This window comes from Garra rufa, chromosome 20 (assembly GCF_049309525.1).
Source record: "Garra rufa chromosome 20, GarRuf1.0, whole genome shotgun sequence".
NCBI classification, from domain to species: Eukaryota; Metazoa; Chordata; class Actinopteri; order Cypriniformes; family Cyprinidae; genus Garra; species Garra rufa.
The window spans coordinates 15,781,954-15,804,229 of record NC_133380.1 but is presented as its reverse complement, the minus strand read 5'-3'; the positions used below and the strand labels follow the sequence as shown (position 1 = coordinate 15,804,229).

The window sequence follows — 22,276 nt, the reverse complement described above, 5'->3', positions numbered from 1 at the left end:
TTTATGTATTTATATATGACATTTACATCCTCAAGCAATAATTATAAATTAAGTATATATGAAATCACATATAATTGCGTATGTTATTAAAGTAATTATGATGGTTAGATTAGTAGATCTAGCAGGTGCAGGTCATTAGTAGTTAATAATAAAAGTTTAATAAAACCCAAATCATATTTCTTACATTCATATAAGATTATTGCCTTCAGGGTTCATCTACTTGACCAACTGAATTTCAAAAGCAATTAAAGTCCTGATGAAATCAAATTCAGAGTTTTGTGGCTTTTATATCCATATGCCTAAAGCTTGACAATATCTATACCCAAAGCTTGAAAAAAATTAACTATTAAATAGCAGACATACTGTACACTACTGTTTCAGATTTAGAGCCTGTGAGATGTTGTTTTGATGCTCAAGAAATATTTCTTATTATCAGTGTTAAAAAGTGTTGTTTCTCAATATGTTTGTCTCTTCTGCTCACCAAGCCTGCTTTTATTTGATCCAAGGTACAGCAAAAACAGTACAATTTTAGACTATTCTTACTATTTCAAATATATGACTTCTATTTGAATATATTTTAAAATGTAATTTATTCCTGTGATCAAAGCTAAATTTTCAGCATCATTATTCCAGTCTTCAGTGTACTTCAGAAATCATCCTAATATGCTGATTTGCTGTTCAAGAAACAATTTTATAATAATTATCAATATTTAAAACATTTGAGCAAATTTTTATAAATTTCTTTAATGAATAGAAAGATCTAAAATCAGCATTTATCTGAAATAAAAAGCTTGTGTAACATTATACACTATACCATTCAAAAGCTTGGAGTCAGTATAATTGTTTTGAGAAAGAAATCATAAAAAATAATACTTATTTAGTAAGGATGCTTTAAATTGATGATAAAGACATTTATAATGTTACAAAAGATTTCTATTTCAGATCAATTCTGAACTTTCATCAAAGAAACCTGAAAAATCTACTCAGCTGTTTTCAACATAATAATAATAATAATAATAATAATAAATGTTTTTTGAGCAGCAAATCAGAATATTAGAATGATTTCTGAAGCATCATGTGACTGGATTAATGATGCTTAAAATTCGGTTTTTAAGTCAGGAATAAATTACATTTTAAAATATGTTCAAATAGAAAACAGTAATTTTAAATTGTTAAAATACTTCTAAATTTAACTGTTTTTGCTGAAGAGACTTCTGTAAAAAACATTAAAAATTTACACTACCAGTCAAAAGTTTTTGAACAGTATGTCTTCACCTTGAATCATTGTTGATTTTCCCCCTAGAAATGTAAAATAAATAAAACTATTGCTGCCCCCAAACTTCATAAAGTGCCCAGAAAGCATCATAAAGATATAATAAAAATAGTTCACATTAAAAAGCAACTGGACGAATCTGCTATAAATAACTTGTTGAGCTCCACCGAGCAAAAAAAAGTCATACAGTTTTCATAGAGGGTGTATTAAAGATGACAGAATTTTTCATTTTTGGTTGAACTTTTTCTTCATTACCTTCCAGAGACAACATCTTAAAGCTAGTGTCAGAATAACATGGTATATGCTCCAGTTGGCTGCAAGTTTTAAGTAAATTCTACTTTACTATTGAAATCAAATTAGATTTCATGTCTCGGTAGTCTCTCAGGTCAGGGTGCAATATACCTCATATAAAATTATGAGGAACACACATCCTCTCCCCTCTGTAAGTTTTGCAGTTGCATTAGCTTTGGGGTGATGAGCCACACAACTGTCTTTTTTTTTTTAATCTAATGGGAGTTCATCAGAGCACTCAATCTACAATCAGCACACTCACTGTTGCTTTTGGAGGCTGGCACCTGTGTCACTTATACCTCCTCTCAGCACGGACGGGAAGTTAATTAACTGCCTGTAGGACCGGCGGGGTCCTTTGACAGACACTGAGTTGGACACATTCTGTTCCACAGGCGTTTACAGTGATGAATTAGCTCTGCCGCCCACCTCCACATCCCCCTCCCCATCTTCAGCCTTGTCCTTCGCCCATCTTAAGCAGCAGTGGTAGCTGCCAGGGAACTACTGCTCCCTACAGTCACGGTGTCACGTAACAGCGCGGCGCTCTTTCCATCAACACTCGGGGTGAGATGAAACACAGCAGAGCTTTAAAAGACAGCTATGGAGTTTGGTAACTTCTGCTTCTTTTCATGCGCAACATGTCACAGTGTTTTCTGCAAGATAGACTGCAAGTGAGGCAATAGAACCATAACAAATACTGACAGATTATGAAGTATAGAAGTATAGTAAAAAAAATAAATACTTTTAAGATACGTTTAAATAAATGTAATTGAAAATTAATATTACATATACATTTATATATTTATATAAATATAAATATAATTTTTTTTATATATATATATACACATACAGATTATTTATTTGATACTTTTTTACTGTCACTTTTGATCAATTTTATATTTTATATTCAGATTATCCTTTGATTAATAAAATAAAAAAGCTTTTTTCAAATAGAAATCTTTTGTAAAAATATAAAAAAGTATTTACTGTCACTTAATCAGTGTACTATTTTATATTCAAATTATTCACTGATTAATAAAATAAAAAGCTTTTATTTGAAATTGAAATCTTTTGTAAAAATGTACAATTATTTACTTTCACTTTTGATCAATTTAATTTTATATTCATATATTAATATTTATATTATTTTTTTTATCATACAATACAAAAGCTCTTGTTTGAGATAGAAATCTTTTGTAAAAATGTAAATGTATTTACTGTCACTTCTAATAAATGTAATATTTTATATTCAGATTATTCTTTGATTAATAAAATAAAGAAAAAAAACTTACTTGAAATAGAAATCTTTGTAAAATTCTAAAAGTATTTACTGTCACTTTTAATCAATTGAATATTTTATATTCAGATTATTATTTGATTCATAAATAAACAAGCTTTTATTTAAAATAGAAATCTTTTGTAAAAAAGCTGTGACTTTTGCTCAAGAAATATTTTATATTTAGATTATATTTTGATTAATAAAATAAAATCAATTAAAAATATAAATCTTTTGTAAAAATGTAAAAGCATTTAAGCTCACTTGATAAATGTAATGTTTTATATTCACATCATTCTTTGATTAATAAAATAAAAAAAGCTTTTTAAAAAGAAATAGAAATATTTTATAAAAAAAAGTTTCTGACAGTTAAAGTATTTACTGTCACTTGATCAATTTAATATTTTATATTCGGATTATTCCTTGATTAATAAAATAAAAAAAGTTTTTTAAATAGAAATATTTTGTAAAAATGTAAAACTATTTACTGTCACTTTTGATCAATTTAATATTTTATATTCAGATTATTCTTTGATCAATAACATTAAAAGCTTTTATTTGAAACAGAAATCTTTAGCAAAAATGTAAAAAAAAAAGTATTTACTGTCACTTTAAAAAAATATATATATATTTTACATTCAGATTATTCTTTGATAAAGTATCTAAGGTAAAGAATATAAAAATTTATATCTCTATTTATTTATAGTTTTTAATTTTAATTGAGATTCATAAGCCCTTACCCCAAAAGTGATGGACTGTGAAGATGGCGCTGATATCTAATCATAGTCAGTCATGTAAACTGTATTCATGTAATTACGTTTCAAAAGGCCACTGTGGTATTCTGAAACATTTGCAACTCCTCCAGACATTTCTGTCATTTCACAACCTGTTATCTAATGAATGACGACAAAGGACGTCTATGTGAAAACGCTGAATGGAATATGAAGTGTTCCTGACCTATACAACTCCCTCCCTGTCCTTTCGTGAAGCATTGCTCTACTGCAGACAGTCCATGCCCTTGACCAGCAATCAGTCAAGTGTGGGTAGAGACTCACTTAAACACAAACACACACATGCGGACACACACTTAAGCCAATATCCAATCCTTCGAGGGCCCGAAGGCCAAATAAACAGTCTGTGTCTAACACCCTGTAACTCTTACAATCAGATTATTTTGGCATGGGTCAAAATGTATGGTGTTATTGCAGTACAACTGCATAATACAAACAGACATCGCACTGGATAATATACTTCTACAGAATCTGTGAAGATTCTCACTACTACAGATGCACTGTTCATTTATTAAAAATCCATTAGGTCCCACAAATTCTTAGTTTTTTCAGCATTTCTGTGTGTTTGAACCCTTTTCAACAATGACTCTATGATTTTGAGATCCATTTTTTCACAATGAGGACAACTGAGGGACTCATATGCAACTACTACAGAAGGTTTAAATGTTCACTGATGCTCCAGAAAGGATAAACAATCCATTTAAAGCCAAGGGTGTAAACTTTTGAATAGAATGAAGATGTGTACATTTTTCTTATTTTGCCTTAATATCATATTTTTTTTATTCATTTAGTACTGTGCTTAAGAAGCTACAAAAGATACTTACATGTTTCCCAGAAGACAAGGTAAGTTACACTTACCCTGATCTTCTAATTCCAAAAGTTTTCACCAATATTAAATTGTCAAAAGTGACAGTACTGTTACATTTTAAAAAAAGATTTCTATTCACAATAAGCTTTTTTAATTTTATTAATCAAAGAATAAACTGAATATAAAATATTAAATTAATCAGTAAATAAATTTTAATTTGTATAATTTTTTTCTATTCTAAATAAAACCTTTTTTATTTTAATAATCAAAGAATAATCTGAATATAAAATATTAAATTGATCAAAAGTGACAGTAAATACTTTTACAGTTTTACAAACGATTTATATTTTAAATAAATGTTTTCTTAATGAATCAAAGAATAATTTGAATATAAAATATTAAATTAATCAAGTGACAGTAATTAATTTATATATATATATATATATTTTTTTTTATTAATCAGAGTAATCTGTATATAAAATATTAAATTGATCAAAAGTCACAGTAAATACCTTTACATTTTTACAAAAGATTTATATTTCAAATAGGTTTATTTTATTTTTTTAAATAAAATAATAATTTGAATATAAAATATTAAATTTATTATGTAACAGTAAATACGTTTACATTTTCACAAAAGATCTCAAATAAAAGCTTTTGTATTGTATGAATCTAAAAATAAGTTTAACTTCATCCAGTTTAACTATTCAGGACAAACACGAAAAAAAAAAAAAACACACACACACACACACACACACACACACACACACACACACACACACACACACACACACACACACACACACACACAGCTATGGATCATTCAGGTAACAACACAGTATTAAGAATCAAGTGGATGTAAATTTTTGAACAGGATTTTTATAATTTTCAACTATTATTTCCTCCTGTGGACTATATGTAAATGTCTTTTATGTGAAAAATCTTATTTAGGTCAATACTAAATTAAAAAATAACATACATTTTGTATGATCCCTCTTATTTTAATCAAATAATAAACATTTTGCAGATTCTGGAAGGTGTATGTAAACTTTTGACTTCAACTGTATATTATAACCAGTCAAATGAATCTACTTCCACACTTTGTGATGAGTCTTTTTCATCATTCAGAGGGTTTGTTGTGTGGAGTTAGCATGCTCTGCTGAATTGCGGTCTATTAGCAGCTTCCAGTGAAGCATGCTGGGTCGACTATTGTCGAAATTCTTCCTCCTGTGGTGACAAAGTGAGACGTTATTTAGACAAACCACACAGACTGGGCTAGTACATGCACTGTCATGGTTGACAACAGACCCACTGCCTAGCGGCAAAGACATATTCCAGCGCTCCAACTGCCAAAACTTTACTTCTTAGGACTTCTTAAGACTCTTTAGAGCAGATGACAGTTATTGTGCACAGTGCAGTCACTACAAAGAAGAAGAAAAACCAACATACAAGAGGAAATTGCACTGATTGTTTATCTAGTATGTCCCGGAGACTAAAAGAGCTCCATTTACTCTCTTTCAGAAATGCGTGTGGCACAGTAGAGATGTAAAATATGGTGTGTGAAGAGAAACATAAGGGACTGATATATCAGGGATGGATGTGTAAGCCGAGGAGTTAAGATCAAAGTAGCTTGGATACGAAAGTCTGCCCAGTGGATTGGAGTAGGGCTACCTCCTGCTCTACCCAGCATGCATACTGATGAATTTCACGCTCAGCCACTCCCTTTAATATACACGCAAAGATTCCCTGTGAGAACCAGAGGGTGGAGCAGATTGACTAGACATAATACAGAGAGTATACCGGCAGAAATTGTTACACGTGCAATATGCATTATGCAATGATGAATATTTTCAACTATAGGATTCTAAACTGTCATCACATGACCTCATTATGTCACACTGCATTTACGTTAAGTGGGATCCAGCTATTATATCATAAATCAAAGCGGTTAGTTTGCATTTTAAATAAACTGTCTCTCGCCAGGCAGATTGGTCAAATTTAACTTAAAAAATGTATTATTCAAAACAAAAATTAAATAAAAATAAACAGTTAAAAGAGAGAGAGAGAAAAAAAGGAGAAAAAAGGCTATTATTTACAAAATCATACATAAAAAGCAATTTTTTTTAGAATGTAATACTAAATTAATACTAAAATTAGTATTTCTAAAACGGATAGCTCAAGTCCTTGATACTGACTGGCTGAGCCGCATTCAAAGCTGTTGTAAATTACTCTACAAACATACACCTTTGTTTACTTTTTTGTTTTGCTTGGCAAACACTTAGTTGCAACCACAACTGTTTCTGAGATACTACATTGTTTGGTGGAAGAATACTGTTTTTTTGTATATCATTACACTTTATTTGCTGTGTTTTATTTTGTGAAACCTTACTATGTTTATGAAATAACCGTTTTATAAAAGAAATAAGCCCAATAAAGCTGTGGTTTATAGTGAATTTATAACAGCTAAGGGGGTTTAAGGCATGACGCGAAACGCCCCTTAGCTGTTATTAATTCACTGTAAACCACAGCTTCTTGGGGCTTATTGCTTTATTACTGTATACAGCACTAAATACTGTATATTTTTTAAACACTATTAATTAGTATACACTACACAATGGTAGACATTTTAAAATGGTAGACATTAGACCCACTGGGTCTGATGTCTCTATAATGGTTAAACATGAGATATAATTTTGGTCTTTGTTCTCATTAATTGTTTATTTGTTTCAGAGCAAATATTTTTGGCTGAGGGCAAAATCTCATCACATTATATTTTATGTAAATTTAATCTGTATCTCCTTAATACCAGAGCGTTGCCTTTGTACTTTTGACTGAATTTCCTACAACTTTAGTAACAGAGGTTTGGGCTCAAGTGTTAAACTGTCAACTTGAGATTTGAATCCATGGCGGAAGGAAGTTGTTTGCACAAAAGAGGGTTTTTAAAGACACTCTGTTGTTGTTTCTTATGTATCTACACAATGTCGTCGAACTGTTGTATACATGCAATATCACACTCGTAGCCGGCATGCTGTGATTACAGACGAATCACAGCCATGCTTATATATACAGCCATATCCCATTGTTACTTGTATAATATTGTATGTCTGTGTAAGTCAAAAAGTTGACTCTACACATACTGTACACCACACACACACACACACACACACACACACACACACACACACACACACACACACACACACACACACACACACACACACACACACAAACTACAACTGTAAGTACATTGAATTGTTGAATACAGCATTTAATGCAATGTGCTCTGTAGGCCATCCACATATTCCATGCATACTGTTGCATACTACAAACAGTACACATACTGCGCAAATAACATGTATTATGTTAAGTATATAGTAGTAGTAGAGTAGGCTGACAGTATGCAACTGCAAACAATGGAATGACACAACTACTAACTTGTCGGTTCCTATTTAGAATCTGTCTGCCTAGTGTACAATCACCTGAAAGCATTTTTTCCGACAGCAACCACCACTATCGATCTCATGGACTCTGAGTAGAGCCCTTGATTACTAATATGAGGCTGTTGCAATTAAGAACCGGCTTGTTGAAGTTCAGAGGCTGTAATTTGCATGCTAATACATAGCCGAGGCTAGAATCTTCTTTTATTGTGTCTACAATCAACATTGGCCTTTAGATGTAATTGCATTCTTGATACAGAATGTATTTATTACATTGTTAGCTGGTAATGAAGTATTGAAGAGCAGCAAAACAATACTATTTGATGTTTGGTTTTTAGAAACGACTAGCACGATAGTCTTAACTTGTGTACCAGGAATTGCACTTGGGTCTCTGATCAATACCTGTTTCCTTAGTGCTCTGTCAATTTCCAGAGTCATGTCAATTTTCAACCTAGGCTCATTAGAAAAAAGTGCCTCTACCTACATTTTTCAAAACTCCTATAGCCTACTTATAAAATACAATTCACTGCTGTTTTCATTTGAAATGATCATGAGAGACAGCAAAATGACAAGAAACTCAATTCCTTTTCAGAAAAAAGATTTGTAAACAAGAACATTTTGACCTTTAAATCACATTACTAGCTTCATATGCATGGCTTTTCTAATGTAAACTTGCTTGGAAGCTCACCTGGTAGAGCACCAATCAAACATGAGTCGCAATAAAACTTTTCAAAGTATGCTAAAATGGCATGGTTACTCTAGAAAAAATGTGTTTTATGATATGTTTCTGTTTGTTAACACTATTGGTTAGGTTTTGGGTATGATTTAGTGTAGGTTGTATGCTATTTTCAAATGCAATACAACATTAACTTTTTAGTGCCACATTTGCTTTCCAAAAAGCTGCAATACATACAACCCAATAAAACTTTTCCAGACTCACGTTCATCTGATTTGGATAAAACTGAACACACCTTTAGTGGCACTCACTGGTCATTTAACTTTGAAAGTGTTGTGAATTGTGAAAAAGGTAACGTTATATGCCGCCACACGTACACTGTTGTCAATTTTGGTGGTGTTCTGTCTTTCAAACATCCTTAAATTGTTTACTGTGCATCCACATAAAAAACCACACATTTTAAACCCCTAATAGACAATTTGCTTCCCACACGCTACCCACATTCTCATTTAGGCGAAAAGCAGAGCTGCTTGAGAAAGTCTTTGCTAGTCTTAACATATTGTTTTCATTTACAGGCCTGAGCTCATGCTTGCACACTTTAATGTTATTTAATTTCATCCTGCTATCATTGCCTTCCCTGCATGGCTCAAGCAGAGTCTAATCTCATGAAACCAGGATTGAGAGATCTCTGAACGCTCCACCCAACTGTTTGAGCCCAGGATCCCACAGGATGACCAATGTTATTTGTAGTTGCGCTCTAAGCCTGACAAGTTATCTCGATCCGTGGTCAACAGCAGTTAATGTACAGGGACGTCTCGAGTCCTTGCGGTAATCACTAATGTTTATCAGAAGCCGTCATCTCCAAAGCTAATTAAAAATCATCAAACAAGGCTAAACAACAGAGCTAATTAACAGGACACAGAATAACAATCCTCCACGGACAACAGGCTAGCATGAATTTTCATACAAACTAGCAGAGGCTTCTAATCATCAGAGTTCTACGGACATGCTATTGGCTATGCTAGTGTGCTAGCACAAAATAAATAAATAGATAAATACAATCTTTGCTACTAGCTATATGATGGAAAATATTTCTAGTATGTAACAATTTGTGTTGGTTCTTTTTAATTATGCGATGCTGGAAGCATTGTGAATAACAGAGTTGTTAGGTAATAATTTATACACTGTTTAAAAAATTAATAAACGCTTATAAAATGGCTGTAGACAAAGTCAAAAACTAACACTTTACTACACCTGCCAACAGCAATGAATTGAGAAAATGTATCAACCATAAATGCCTCATACCAGAGATGAAAATATATTCAGAATTATTTTTATTGTAAAGTATATTTTAAGTATGTTCTATATTTAAATTAGTGCTGTCAAGTCGATTATTTGCGATTAATCACATCCAAATAAAAGTTTGCATTTACATAATGTGTATGTGCTGTGCTAACACATGTAATTACATATGTGCTTATATGTATTGTATATAAGTATACACATATACATATATATGCATATATTTAAAAAAAACAACAACGACAAAAAACGTTTATTTTGGATGCGATTAATCACGATTAATCATTTGTCACGATTAATAAATTTGTAAAATTTACACTCCATACACCATAATAATGACAAAGCAAAAACCAGATTTGCAAATTTTACAAGCTCTACAGGCAGTTATCTTGACCTCAGGACTTGGTCCTTGCTCTGAAATGCATTTTCAGCTGTTAGACCTTTTCTGAGAGGTGTGTGCCTTTCTGAATCATAGTCATTCAAATGAATTTGCCACAGTTTAACTCCACTCGAAGTGTAGTAACATCTAGAAGCAACATGAATGCTCCTGAGCTAAATTTCGAGTGTCCCAGAAAAGGGTATGAATACTTATGCAACAGGATCTTTTCAGTTTTTTATTTTTAATAAATTTTTAAATAAAATGTTAAAAACCTAGTTTTCGCTTTGCCATTTTGGAGTAGCGAGTGTAGATTGATGTGGGAAAAAAGTAATTTAAAGTAGTTTAACATAAGGCAGCAACATAACTAAATGTGAAAAAAATGAAGGGGTATGAATACTTTCACTGTAATTGATAATTTTAGACATACACAGTTTAGTCCACTCAGGACTGTTTTTCGACCAGCATGGATAGTCTGCAGAACGTGGTGTTAAAAAACAAAAAAGATGTCATTCAAATTTTCACATTAGGCTCGTCCATTCATCCTGACACAGTAAAACCCTGCATCACACGACATGTCACACAATCAGCGGCACGACATCCTACTGCTCCACAGCAGGAGGAATCTATGTGTTTCTTCATTTTCCATTTGAGTGCACCATCAGACACAGGAGGTCTGCTTTCACAGAAGCCACAAAGAAGGAGGAGCATTACAGCACTACCGCGACCCAATCCTAGCAGACACATCTATTAAAACGAACACGGGTGTGTATTTTTGAGCAATCAGCCGTACGCCACTATGATGGGAGCATGACAATTTGCATAACCTGACACTAGGCCACCAATATGTGTGGAGAATAAGACTGTTAGTCCATGCAGCAGCTCTGAGATATTAGCAAGCGAGTATTAAACCCTTCCATTTACCCAAGAGATGCAGACTTCCATTTGCGACAGGGGTAACTTCTTCGACACAGCGGCACAATAAAGTTGCCAGGGTTATCTGTGACATCGAAGGGCAAAGAAGCGTGCCGTCTTCAAAAAGAAAAAGAAAGAGACAGACATGTTCAGCTTACAAGAGGCTCTTGATGTTCGGTCATGCTTCAAACAGATCACAGTCAACAGGGAACAAATCACAGGCAAGCCGTGATAAAGTCTGAAATGCACTAAAAAAAAAATGAAATGTACTGAATCAGAATGATGGAAAAATGCTGCGTGTACATGCACAATCAAACCAATTATGATCGAAGAGATTCTCCCAAAAATGAACAACCTGCTATCATTTACTCACCCTCATTCCAAAACAATTCGACTGATTCTTTTCTGTGAAATGAAAAACGTTTTTCTATGCGTTGAAAAGGAACTTATAGCTATAGCTTATAGCTTACATCTTATAGCTATATATTTTTTGCATTGTCAGGTTATAATTCTTGTTGATTCTTGATAATCATGATGGTTTCATTGTAGGACTTTCAAATCCTCTTCCGACTGAATGGCAGGCAATTGTAACTCACTGAAGGAGTGTGGGAAACACATCAGTGCTTATAAACCAGGAAAGCTGACCAAGGTTGTTAAGAGAACTGGAATATCCTGTTACTTGCATCCGGTGCGCAATGCATCTCAATGATTTCAAATCAAGGTCAGGAACTTTCGAATGTGCATAATCACACCCGAGTATTGGCTGAATCAGCTTCTCATCTGGTTGAAAGAATGTAAGGGGCGGACAGAGAGAAAAAAGGGAGTGAGAACAGTAAGACAAACAAAAATGAAATATAAAAGAAAGACAAATGTGTTTACGTAATTAACCACAGTGCTAAATTCATGAAAACTTTTCATCCTCTCTCCAAGAAAAATAAATAAATAAAATAACTTGCCCTTGAAAACAAAGGAAATCAAAAATTTAAGGAGGACAATGTTGCTGGGAAACCTTCCCATAACCGGAGAGGACATGAATAGTCTAAAATCACGCCATGCTTCCTCAATTCAAAAGCATATTTCCTGTGATTTGAATATCTGTCGTCAAGTCTACAAAAAGTAAAGTTGGTTTTAAAGTTGTTACTGTAAAAAACAATCCTGTTCTTAACCAAAATGGATGAGAACATCAAGTTAGTCCTTTTTAGGGACGGATGAATAAATATGCACACAATATATTCAGAAATATTTTGCTATTCAGAAATCATGCCTGAATTATTTTAACTACAGTTCTAGTCAAAGGTTTTTAAACAGTAAGATTGTTAATGCTTTTAAAGAATTCTCTTCTCCTCAGCAAGCCTGCATTTATTTGATCCAAAAACACAGCAAAGCAGTAATATTGTGAAATATTTTTACTATTTAAAATAACTGCTTTCTATTTGAATTCATTTTAAAATGTAATTTATTTCTGTGATTAAAACTACATTTTCAGCAGTCTTGAGTGTCACATGATCCTCCAGAAATCATTCTAATATGCTGATTTGCTGTTCAAGAAACATTTATTATTATTATTATTAATATTATTATTATTATCATCATCAATATTTTAAAAAGTTGAGTAAAACATTTTTTCAGGATGAATAGAAAGATCCAAAGATCAGCATTTATCTGAAATAAAATGCTTTTGTAACATTATACACTATACCATTCAAAAGCTTGGAGTCAGTATAATTTTATTTTATTTAATTTTTTTTTTTTTGGGGGGGGGGGGGGGGGGGTTATAGAAATAAATACTTTTTTGAATTGATCAAAAGTGATGATAAAGACATTTATAATGTTACAAAAGATTTCAGATAAATGCTGTTCTTCTGAACTTTTTTATCTATCAAAGAAATCTGAAGAATTCTATTTAGCTGTTTTCAACATAATAATAATAATAAAATGTTTTTTTGAGCAGCAAATCAGAATATTAGATTGATTTCTGAAGGATGTAACTGGGTTAATGATGCCAAACAATCAGCTTTAAAAATCACATGAGTAAATTACATTTTAAAATACATTCAAATAGAAAACAGTTATTTTAAAAAGTAAATCTATTTACAATATTAATGCTTTACTGTACTTTGCATCAAATAAATGCAGGCTTGGTGAGCAGAAGAGACTTCTTAGTCACTTAGTGTTCAAAAACTTTTGACTGGTAGTGACTGGTATTTTTACTGTGTTTTAGTTCTTACATTTAACATTTTGATTATTTTAAAATAGATGTTAGTGTTTTAGCTGTTAAACATTTTAATCTATTATTTAACCTGTTTATTTTCTGAGTGAAAAAATACCCCTTTTTAACCACTTTTGAAAACAATACTTTTTAGCTTTCAATTACTTATATCGCCCAGATTTATTCGATCTTTCTAAAAAAGTGATGAAACATGCAGCTTTTTCTAATATATGCCATTTTAAGTCTCCATGATTAATTAAACGAGCATCTCTTCGTGTTCAGTTTTATAATCCTCATATCAGTGCACAAGAAAATCTAAAGCGCTAAAGACACAATCCTGTGAAAAGCAGGTAGCATTCGACCAGAAAATAACATCTGCCTTTCTATGCTGTGCAGCCAGTCAGGTGACATTCGAGTAATGTATGCAGAACATCTAGAAATCTTCATATTACGTCCCAAAAGAATGGTGGTATCGTAGATTACAGGAGAATTGCTCGGCCTAATCATTACTGGCCAAGGGTTAATTTGCATTTGCAATGAGTAATAATCTTTCCCAGACTATTAATGAAATCTAATGAAGGTGTATGAGAGGCTTTCTGTCAGTACAATTAGATGTCATGTTCACCACAACTGCTTCCGAGAGAGCAGCGATTCGAAGGAAAGCAATAAAGCCATTAAACGGCATCTGTGCCATCCCGGACACCTGGTAAGATTAAGCTGGTTCTACCAAACCAATTACCGGATCTTATTTTTCAATCTTATATTCAACATATAAAACCTATAATACCTCAAAAAAGTGATTTTTTGAAGAAAAAAAATGCCAGCCTACCGCCTAAGTCAATATTACATGAGATTAAAAGACCAGATGTTTGCTGGATAACTGAGCCAGACATGCTTTGAATGTCATGTTTTGCTTTTTCGAATTACGAAACTTGGCTAGTCAGGCTTAAATGTGAGTATTAACATTCACAGGAGGCGACACATGCTCTTTAATCAGTTAAATGGAAATGCATGCATTCAGTATTTTGCTTAAAATGGATTCTGTTGATTGAACAAAACTTCAATTGAATTTCAATCAGAGGCACCAAGGTCCCTCATCCAGTTAATCAACTATTTGGAATTGCTAAACTTATTACATTAAATTTATATTTACCCAAAATTGCACTCTAATTTGTCGCCCTGGCAACAAACCGATGAATCTGATCAAAATCCCAACACGTTTTTTATCATTTCCATTTTTGAAGACTGAATTATTAATTACCAAACAGTCATCTGATTTTGTCTGCTTTCTTTAGTCGTCGGCACAGTATGGAGGGCTGAATTAGGCCTATAAATAATTTAGCCTAATGAACCTTCTTATACATTGCCGCTCTGGGCAGATGTCGCAAGCAAGCTAATTTCCCATGATGCACACATGTCCATTTCCAGCCTGCTAATATTAATGACTGTGCACTTAACGGGCACCAAAAAAAAAAAAAAAATCTTGCAATGTCACGTCAAAGCCGTTTGGTTTACAAGCCATAACCACAAGACAAAGAAGCCGTTCTCCTCAGAGACCCTGCTAACCAACGATAATCGGTAATGTCATGGGATTAAATCCCTTTGAGTTTCCGCCCTGGCTGCCATAAGCTTTCTGTTATCACCGCAGAGCAGGTTCTGGAGTTACATAACTCCTACAACCAAACAATCACTCCTAAACTTAAAAAAAAATGTCCAAAAAGCTGGCAAGAACTCAAAGCTAGCCTAAGATTAGCTTCAAGGACTAATTGAGCTGCAAAACAGCAGAGTGAGCTTCATTTTAGAAGAGCTGTTCAAAAGTAAACAGTGATCAAATACACCGCCCCAAAAATGTTTAATGTGATACAGTAGCTTTCAAAAATGAACCACTGAATATACAGTCAAGCCTGAAATTATTCATACCCCTGGCAAATTCTGACTTATAGTTACTTTTATTCAACCAGCAAGTTTTTTTTTTTATTAGAAATGACACAGACGTCTCCCAGAAGATAATAAGACGATGTACAAGAGACATCATTGTGGAAAAAAAAAAATATTACTCATCTTTTGTTTACATTTGAACAAAAAGTGGCATGTCCAAAATTATTCATACCCTTCTCCATAATCAATAGAAAAGCATTTAATGGCCATTACAGCAATCAAACGCTTCTTATAATTGCTGACCAGCTTTTTGCATGTCTTCACTGGTATTTTTGACCATTCACCTTTAGCGATGAGCTCCAACTCTTTCAAGTTGGATGGTCTCCTTGCCATCACCCTGATCTTTAGCTCCCTCCACAGATTCTCAGTTGGATTTAAGTCAGGACTCTGGCTGGGCCACTGCAAATCGTTATTGTTTTTGTCTGCTGACCATTTCTTCACCACTTTTGCTGTGTGTTTTTGGTTATTGTCGTGCTGAAATGCCCACTGGTGCCCAAGGCCAGATGCCTGATGATGTTGTTGAGAATTTTGATGTATTTCTCCTTTTTCATGGTGCTGTTTACTGTGATTAGGTTCCCTGGTCCACCGGATAAAAAAACACCCCCAAAACATTAGGTTCCCACCACTATGTTTGACAGTGGGGATGGTATTTTTAATAATTGTATTTTTTTTTTAGCAATAATAACAATAAAAATCTCTTTTTTAGCTTTTATTATTTTTATTTTTTATGCAGATGTACTCTGCCAAACAAAATTAACCCAGTCATTCTAGAATGACTCTTTTTTCAAATTAGATCAATATGCATCAATACTGTACTCTGAATTATATAGTGACACATAATTAAAATCGCAATTTAATTTAATAATGCAGATACTCTGCCAAACAAATAATTTTAGAATGATTCATAATATCATAACATAATCCCAATTAGGGGTGGGCGACATGACCTAAAATTAATATCACGGTATTTTTCATCTTTTGAACAGTGACGGTATAATATCACGGTATTACTTTTTTTTTTTTTTTGGTACATTTTGGGAGGAGTAGCCTGTCCTGTCCCTTTAGCATGTGAATAAAGTTAATATTTTTATAATATAATAAGCAAATGGTAGGTATCCTTATCAAAAAGAGACATGGGAGAGTATTATGCATTCTCAACATATTTATTTTGCAAAAAACCTAAAGATCTTACTTAACAGTGTACAACAAAACAAAAATTATTTTTTTATTGAAATTTAATTTCTGCAATATTTAAAACCTTTAAATAACTGAGGGAAATCAACCCATGGCAACAGTTTAAAAGTAGACCAATTCTGTGGGGAAAAACGCGGACTTGGCAACCCTGCATCCGACACGAGCTGCTGGAGTTAATGTCTTTGCACATGAGTACGAAATTTTCGTCCGACATTTTTGCACGTAAAAAAAAAAAATACAGGTTATGTTAATCGAGTTTACACACTGCCTCTGAAACTTTCGTCCGTCCTAAAAAAATTTGGATCGTGTTTGATTTTCTACATTTTCGCATCCATAATAAGCATTTTGGTAAGGATGGCGAATATGAGAAAACTAAATAAAAAAAAAAAAACGCATACGAAAATCGGACAGTGTACAATGACCTTTAGATTTGAAACGGGTCGAAAGTAAAGAGAGATGACAAAAACAGACTGGAGGATTTGCTGCAATCTTGTACTCACTGACAAATATCTATTATAAGATGTGCTGCTCCCTTTACACAGAGTGTGCGTTAACGCAAAATCGAAAGTAAAAGTAAACAGGCCGGTCGGGTTCGCTTCGCGCCCGCTCAATTTGTGATCCACTGTGTAAATCCTTCGGCCGGCCGACCGGGAAAAGTCCCGGTCGTCCCGATTGCCACTCAGCCCCTGGTATAGGCTAGGCTACAGGCCCGACCTTTCTTCACGATGTTTCACCAGTCGTTTAATGGCCACTCCCCTTTTACTTACCACCTGCAAAGCTGATACGAATATGTTTTACCTTTTTATTTACAACAAGATATATAGTATAAGGACAGGTATTCAGACCACAGCTGAACGTTTGAAGAAAATTTAATGCCTTATTATTTAGAATTAGCTATTATTGGTGTAAATGCAGCCATTCAAGGCACATAATTGATTTATTACGGTATTGACGGTATTAGAAAATCCATGTTGTGGATTTAATTTCTCTATTTTTCTCGTATAAACCTGGTTGAATGGTTCCAAAAGGGCTGAAATATAGCACAAGGACCACTTTTATGGTGTTTTTATGTGCTTTTTTAAACCTCGACAGCCTTGATGTACTATGAATCTTCAATTCTTCATTTTTCCTTTTGTGCTCCACTGACAAATCAAAGTCATACAGGTTTGCTATGTATTTATTTGTTTGTAAATTAATGCGAGGGGAAATAAACACGATCTGTGCAAAAAAACCTGACCTTGAACATGTTAACACTATCAGCGAAGCACATGGAGACATGATTAAATTAACATGGCTTTGCAAAAGCAATGCTAGCAAGTCAGTAGCATTGGCATTGCGCTGACCCTTTCCTTAAACAACATCTGCGTCAGGTGATTACTTTTGATTCGGCCTCATCGTAACCCTCTGAATCTCCTGGTTACTGACCCTGAAAACGGTGGGCAAATTTTCATTAGTTCGAGGTCCTTGGTTTCATCTGACAGCATCGATTCATGTGTCATTTTTGCCAATATTACACTGGTGATTCAGAGAGAAATAAAAACATCCCTGATTGAAATACTCAAGCATAGCCAAAAGACCATTCCCATTTCTCACCACACGACCTCATTGAGCATATGTTGCTAGCAATGGAGCTGTGTTTAGCAGCACTGGCCAGCACCCAAGCTGCAAACCCGAGTAATTGAGTTTAAATGGTCTAGACTGATCAGCATTGTGATCACAGGTCTTTTCATTCCTTTCAAACAGTTTCCTCAGATCTAGCAGACAAACCTCCATGTTACCATCAACCGTGCATGAAAGTAAAGAAGCTTTGAACCATTAAGCCACTGGTTTAATGTGCAGGGTTCCGATTGACTCTCCCGGCCTCTGGTGCTGTGAAACAAACCGAATCCGAGTGGCTACGCGGTTCAGCTTCACTGCACAACAATCCATCACAGATCTGCCAGTTTGAGAACGGACCGACTGCTAACACATGGCTGCCGAAAAACAAGGCCAAGCCACAAGTGTGTCTGGAAGACCTCTGGAGATGAAGAAACGGAACGAAACAGGTCTAACATTGGTATTTAATCTTCTTCAGATACACCCGCCTCTCTATCTATCAATCTATCTATCTATGAAGGACCCATGTTATGTATTGTTTTACAATAGTAAAAATATCTGTAGCAACAAAATGTTTTGTGGTAGCCTAATGTTTGTAAGTGCATCTGTGTTTCCTGCTGCAGTGACCTCGTTCAATGTGCAGATGAATCATACAGAGGTCATTATCATATTGCTAATATATCATGGCAGAGGCACAGTGCTTGAAGCAGTGCACCTCCATAATTCAAACTACTCTCCTATTAATAAAGTGCTAAACTTCCATCCCAAAAAACGGTGCTGTGTTAAACTGTCCTGTGAAGTACTCCTGATAAACCATCACTGTCAATCATGGGTGCACTTGGTACCAGCCGACTGCATTTCGCAAGGTATTTCACACCCAAAGTTGCATCAGCGCATATAGTGCCTTGCGAAAAGTATTCATAAACCTTTATTTTTTAACGTTTTGTTATGTTGCTGCCTTACTGTTTTAATTCCCCCCCCCCCCACACATCAATTAACACTCCATGCACCATAATACAGTTTTTCTCAATTGCTAAAACACAATTTCTGAAACCTTGCTCCATTTTCTGAAACCATTAAACACAAAACCTCATCTTCAAGCACCATTTACAAAACCTCTTACTCCTCTTGCAAAATGGAACTTTTTGCCTCAAAACAGTTTTACCTGTGTTCAAAATTAAGCACTGCTCTCAAATCATAAACAAAGTGAGCAAAACGATATACACTATCGAGCAGTCAGTAAACCATAAAACAAAAAACAGAAAACACATAGTTCAAAACATATAGTTCTCAGGGAGAAGTAAATTTTTAATCACAAAGTTCAGGCCCATACAATTTGTTCATTGTACAGTATACAGCCTACAATGCACTGTACTACAGTATACAATACTAAAAGGGACAAAAATCAAAGGAGTAAACATGTGATCAATGTGCTTCCTCTTGTCTTTGAGCTGAGTCAGGCCAGAGCACTTTGTCGAAATCACAAGCAATATTGTCCTTCCTGAGGCAACGGGGGAAGAAGCCTCTTGTGTGCTGTATCCAGCCCTGACATGATTCCTCACCTATTCAAATACAATCTCTCTTGCCCTCCTCCTCTTCCTCTTCCATCTCCTCTTCCTCTTTCTTGCCCTCTTCCTCCTCCTCCCCTTTCTTGCCCTTCTCCTCCTCTTCCTCATCACCCACCTCGCATAAGCACTCGTCCTCGTCCTCTCACATGGTTTCTTCTATCATTTACATTTACATTTATTCATTTGGCAGATGCTTTTATCCAAAGCGACTTACAATTGGGGAGAACAACATTCTCAGACGTTCTCCTTCCCATCTTCAACAATCTGTTACAACCTGAACTGGCTTATATTGGTTGTGTCACATCATTTGAAAAAGCTAAAATCAATTTTGAGTGGTTGTGTTTAACCAATGACATTAGTTCTCTATTTGTATTTGATTGTTTCCACTTGTGTTTACCAGTATGGATGATATGTGTATTAGAGTGCATAATGTGTTTTGAGAATGAGAATGTGTTTAGAGTTTTGCTGAAAAGTCTAAGTGTGATCTGAAAATTGTGTTTTAACATGTGAAATGGTTTAAGGTATTGACAACAGACTGCACAATTAGCTAAATGAGGTCAGGCAACTGAGAACTTTGTTCAGCCAATGGGTTTTAGTGTTTTAGCAATTGAGAAAAACTGTAACAAAGCAAAAATAGAATTGTCACAACTTCATATATTTAATAAAAATATAAAAACTGAAATATGTACATTGCATAAGTATTCATACCCCAAACACAGTACTTAGCTGAAGCACCTTTACAGCCTCAAGTCTTTTTGGGTATGATGCAACAAGATTTGCAAATCAACATTTGGCAATTATCTGCCATTCTTCAGGTCACCTCTTCACCTCTCAAGCTCTGTCAGCCTGGATGGGGTCTGGCAGGCATTTTCAGGTTTCTCCAGAAATGTTTGATTAGGTTCAAGCCCAGGCTCTGGCTGGGCCATTCAAGGACATTCACAGTGTTGTCTATAAGCCACTTTTGCTGTGTGCTTAGGGTCATGTCCCTGTTGGACGATGAACCTTCTGCCCCAGAATCTGAGGTTCTGAATGCTCTGGACTGGGTTTTCATTAAGGCTCTCTCAATATTTTTGGTGCACCGAGTCCCTGCCACTAAAAAACAGCCCCACAGCATGAGGCTGCTACCACCACACTTTTCTTTTGGGATGGTACTCTGCAGATGATGTGCAGTGCCTGGTTTCTTTCAAACATGATGATTAGAATTGAGGTTCATCAGACCACAGAATCTTAATTGAATCTTGATTGATGTCTGTGTCTTTGATTGACTTGATGTCTTGAAAGAAGATTGAGTTTTGCCACACCACCATAAAGCCCAGATCGGTGAAGTGTTGCAGTGACATTTGTCCTTCTGCAAGTTTCTCCTATCTGCATATATGATCATAGAGCTCAACTAGAGTGACCATCAGGTTCTTGGTCATCATTTTAATCAAAGCCTCTTCTCCATCAATTGCTCAGTTTGGCCAAGAGACCAGCTCTAGGAAAAGTTGTGGTTGTTGCTGTCTTTCTTTCTTCAGTCGTAAAGAAATTATGTTTTTTGAGGCAAACATTTTAGGATTTTTCTCCATATAGTTGTCTTCAATGGCGCCTGCGAGTTTGAACTTCCAAAATGCAGTTTAAATGCAGCTTCAAAGGGCTCTAAATGATCCTAGCAGAGAAAGAAGGTTCTTATCTAGCAAAACGATCTGTTATTTTCTAAAATAAATTGACAATATTATTGTCATCACCATCTTTAGTATTATTGTTGTTGTTATTATTATTACTGTTATTATTGCTATCATATTACTGTTAATGTTATCACAAAATATCATCGTTAACATCATCGATTATTTCAATTTATGGTTATTTCTAAACATGCTAATACTACTTATAACATTACTATTATTCAGATTGTCATTTTTGCTCATTTTCATTTATTATCATTGCTGTTTTTGTTGTTGGTATTGTTTTTTGTTGTTGTTGTTGTTTTTTCTGCATTTACCATGTTGTATGTTTCTGCACTCCAAATAAAATAAATAAATAAATAAATTGACAATTTATATACTTTTTAATCTTAAATGTGACTTGTCAAAAACATCTTGTCTAGCTCTGCGTGTACTCTGTGTATTCCGGGTCAGCACACTTAGGATAGGTTGAAAAACTCCTCCAAATTTAAAATCATCTACATCGCTGCAAAGGTACTGACCCACTGTTTACAAAGTGAACGTGTTGGTCAAATGCCCTTTACAAAAAAAGTAATGTGGTTTTACTCGAAAAAACTAGAGGTGGGAGATGGGAGTTTTTCGACATATATCCTAACTGTCATGAACTGGAATACACAGAGTTCACACAGAGCAAGACAAGACGAGCGTTTGAGGTTAAAAAGTATATAATTGTATTTATTTTTTTTTTTTTAGAAATTAACCGATTACTTCACTAGATAAGACCCTTCTTCCTCAGCTTGGATTGTTTAGAGTCTGCTATATAGAGAACAAAAAAAAAAAAAAACTCTGAGACTACATGCTTCTGTGAACCTTCAGTGCAGCAGATTTTTTTTCTGAACTCTTCCCCAGATGTACGGCTTGATGCAATCCTGTCTCTGAGCTCTACAGACATTATTTTTTTTTTTTACCTCAGGGCTTGGTTTTTGCTC

General features: G+C 34.3%; 1 protein-coding gene across 3 annotated transcripts in view; it reads right to left on the bottom strand.

The window, feature by feature from the left end:
• iqsec1b (IQ motif and Sec7 domain ArfGEF 1b) overlaps positions 1 to 22,276 on the bottom strand; it is a 252,340-nt gene that overhangs the window by 147,496 nt on the left and 82,568 nt on the right. For 2 of the 3 annotated variants that reach the window (XM_073825319.1, XM_073825321.1), the window contains exon 3: positions 11,152 to 11,259. The exons of the other annotated variant lie outside the window; for it this stretch is intronic. In XM_073825319.1, coding sequence (XP_073681420.1) covers positions 11,152 to 11,259 — 108 coding nt within the window. The remainder of the gene's footprint in view (positions 1 to 11,151; positions 11,260 to 22,276) is intronic. 3 annotated transcript variants of the gene reach the window in all.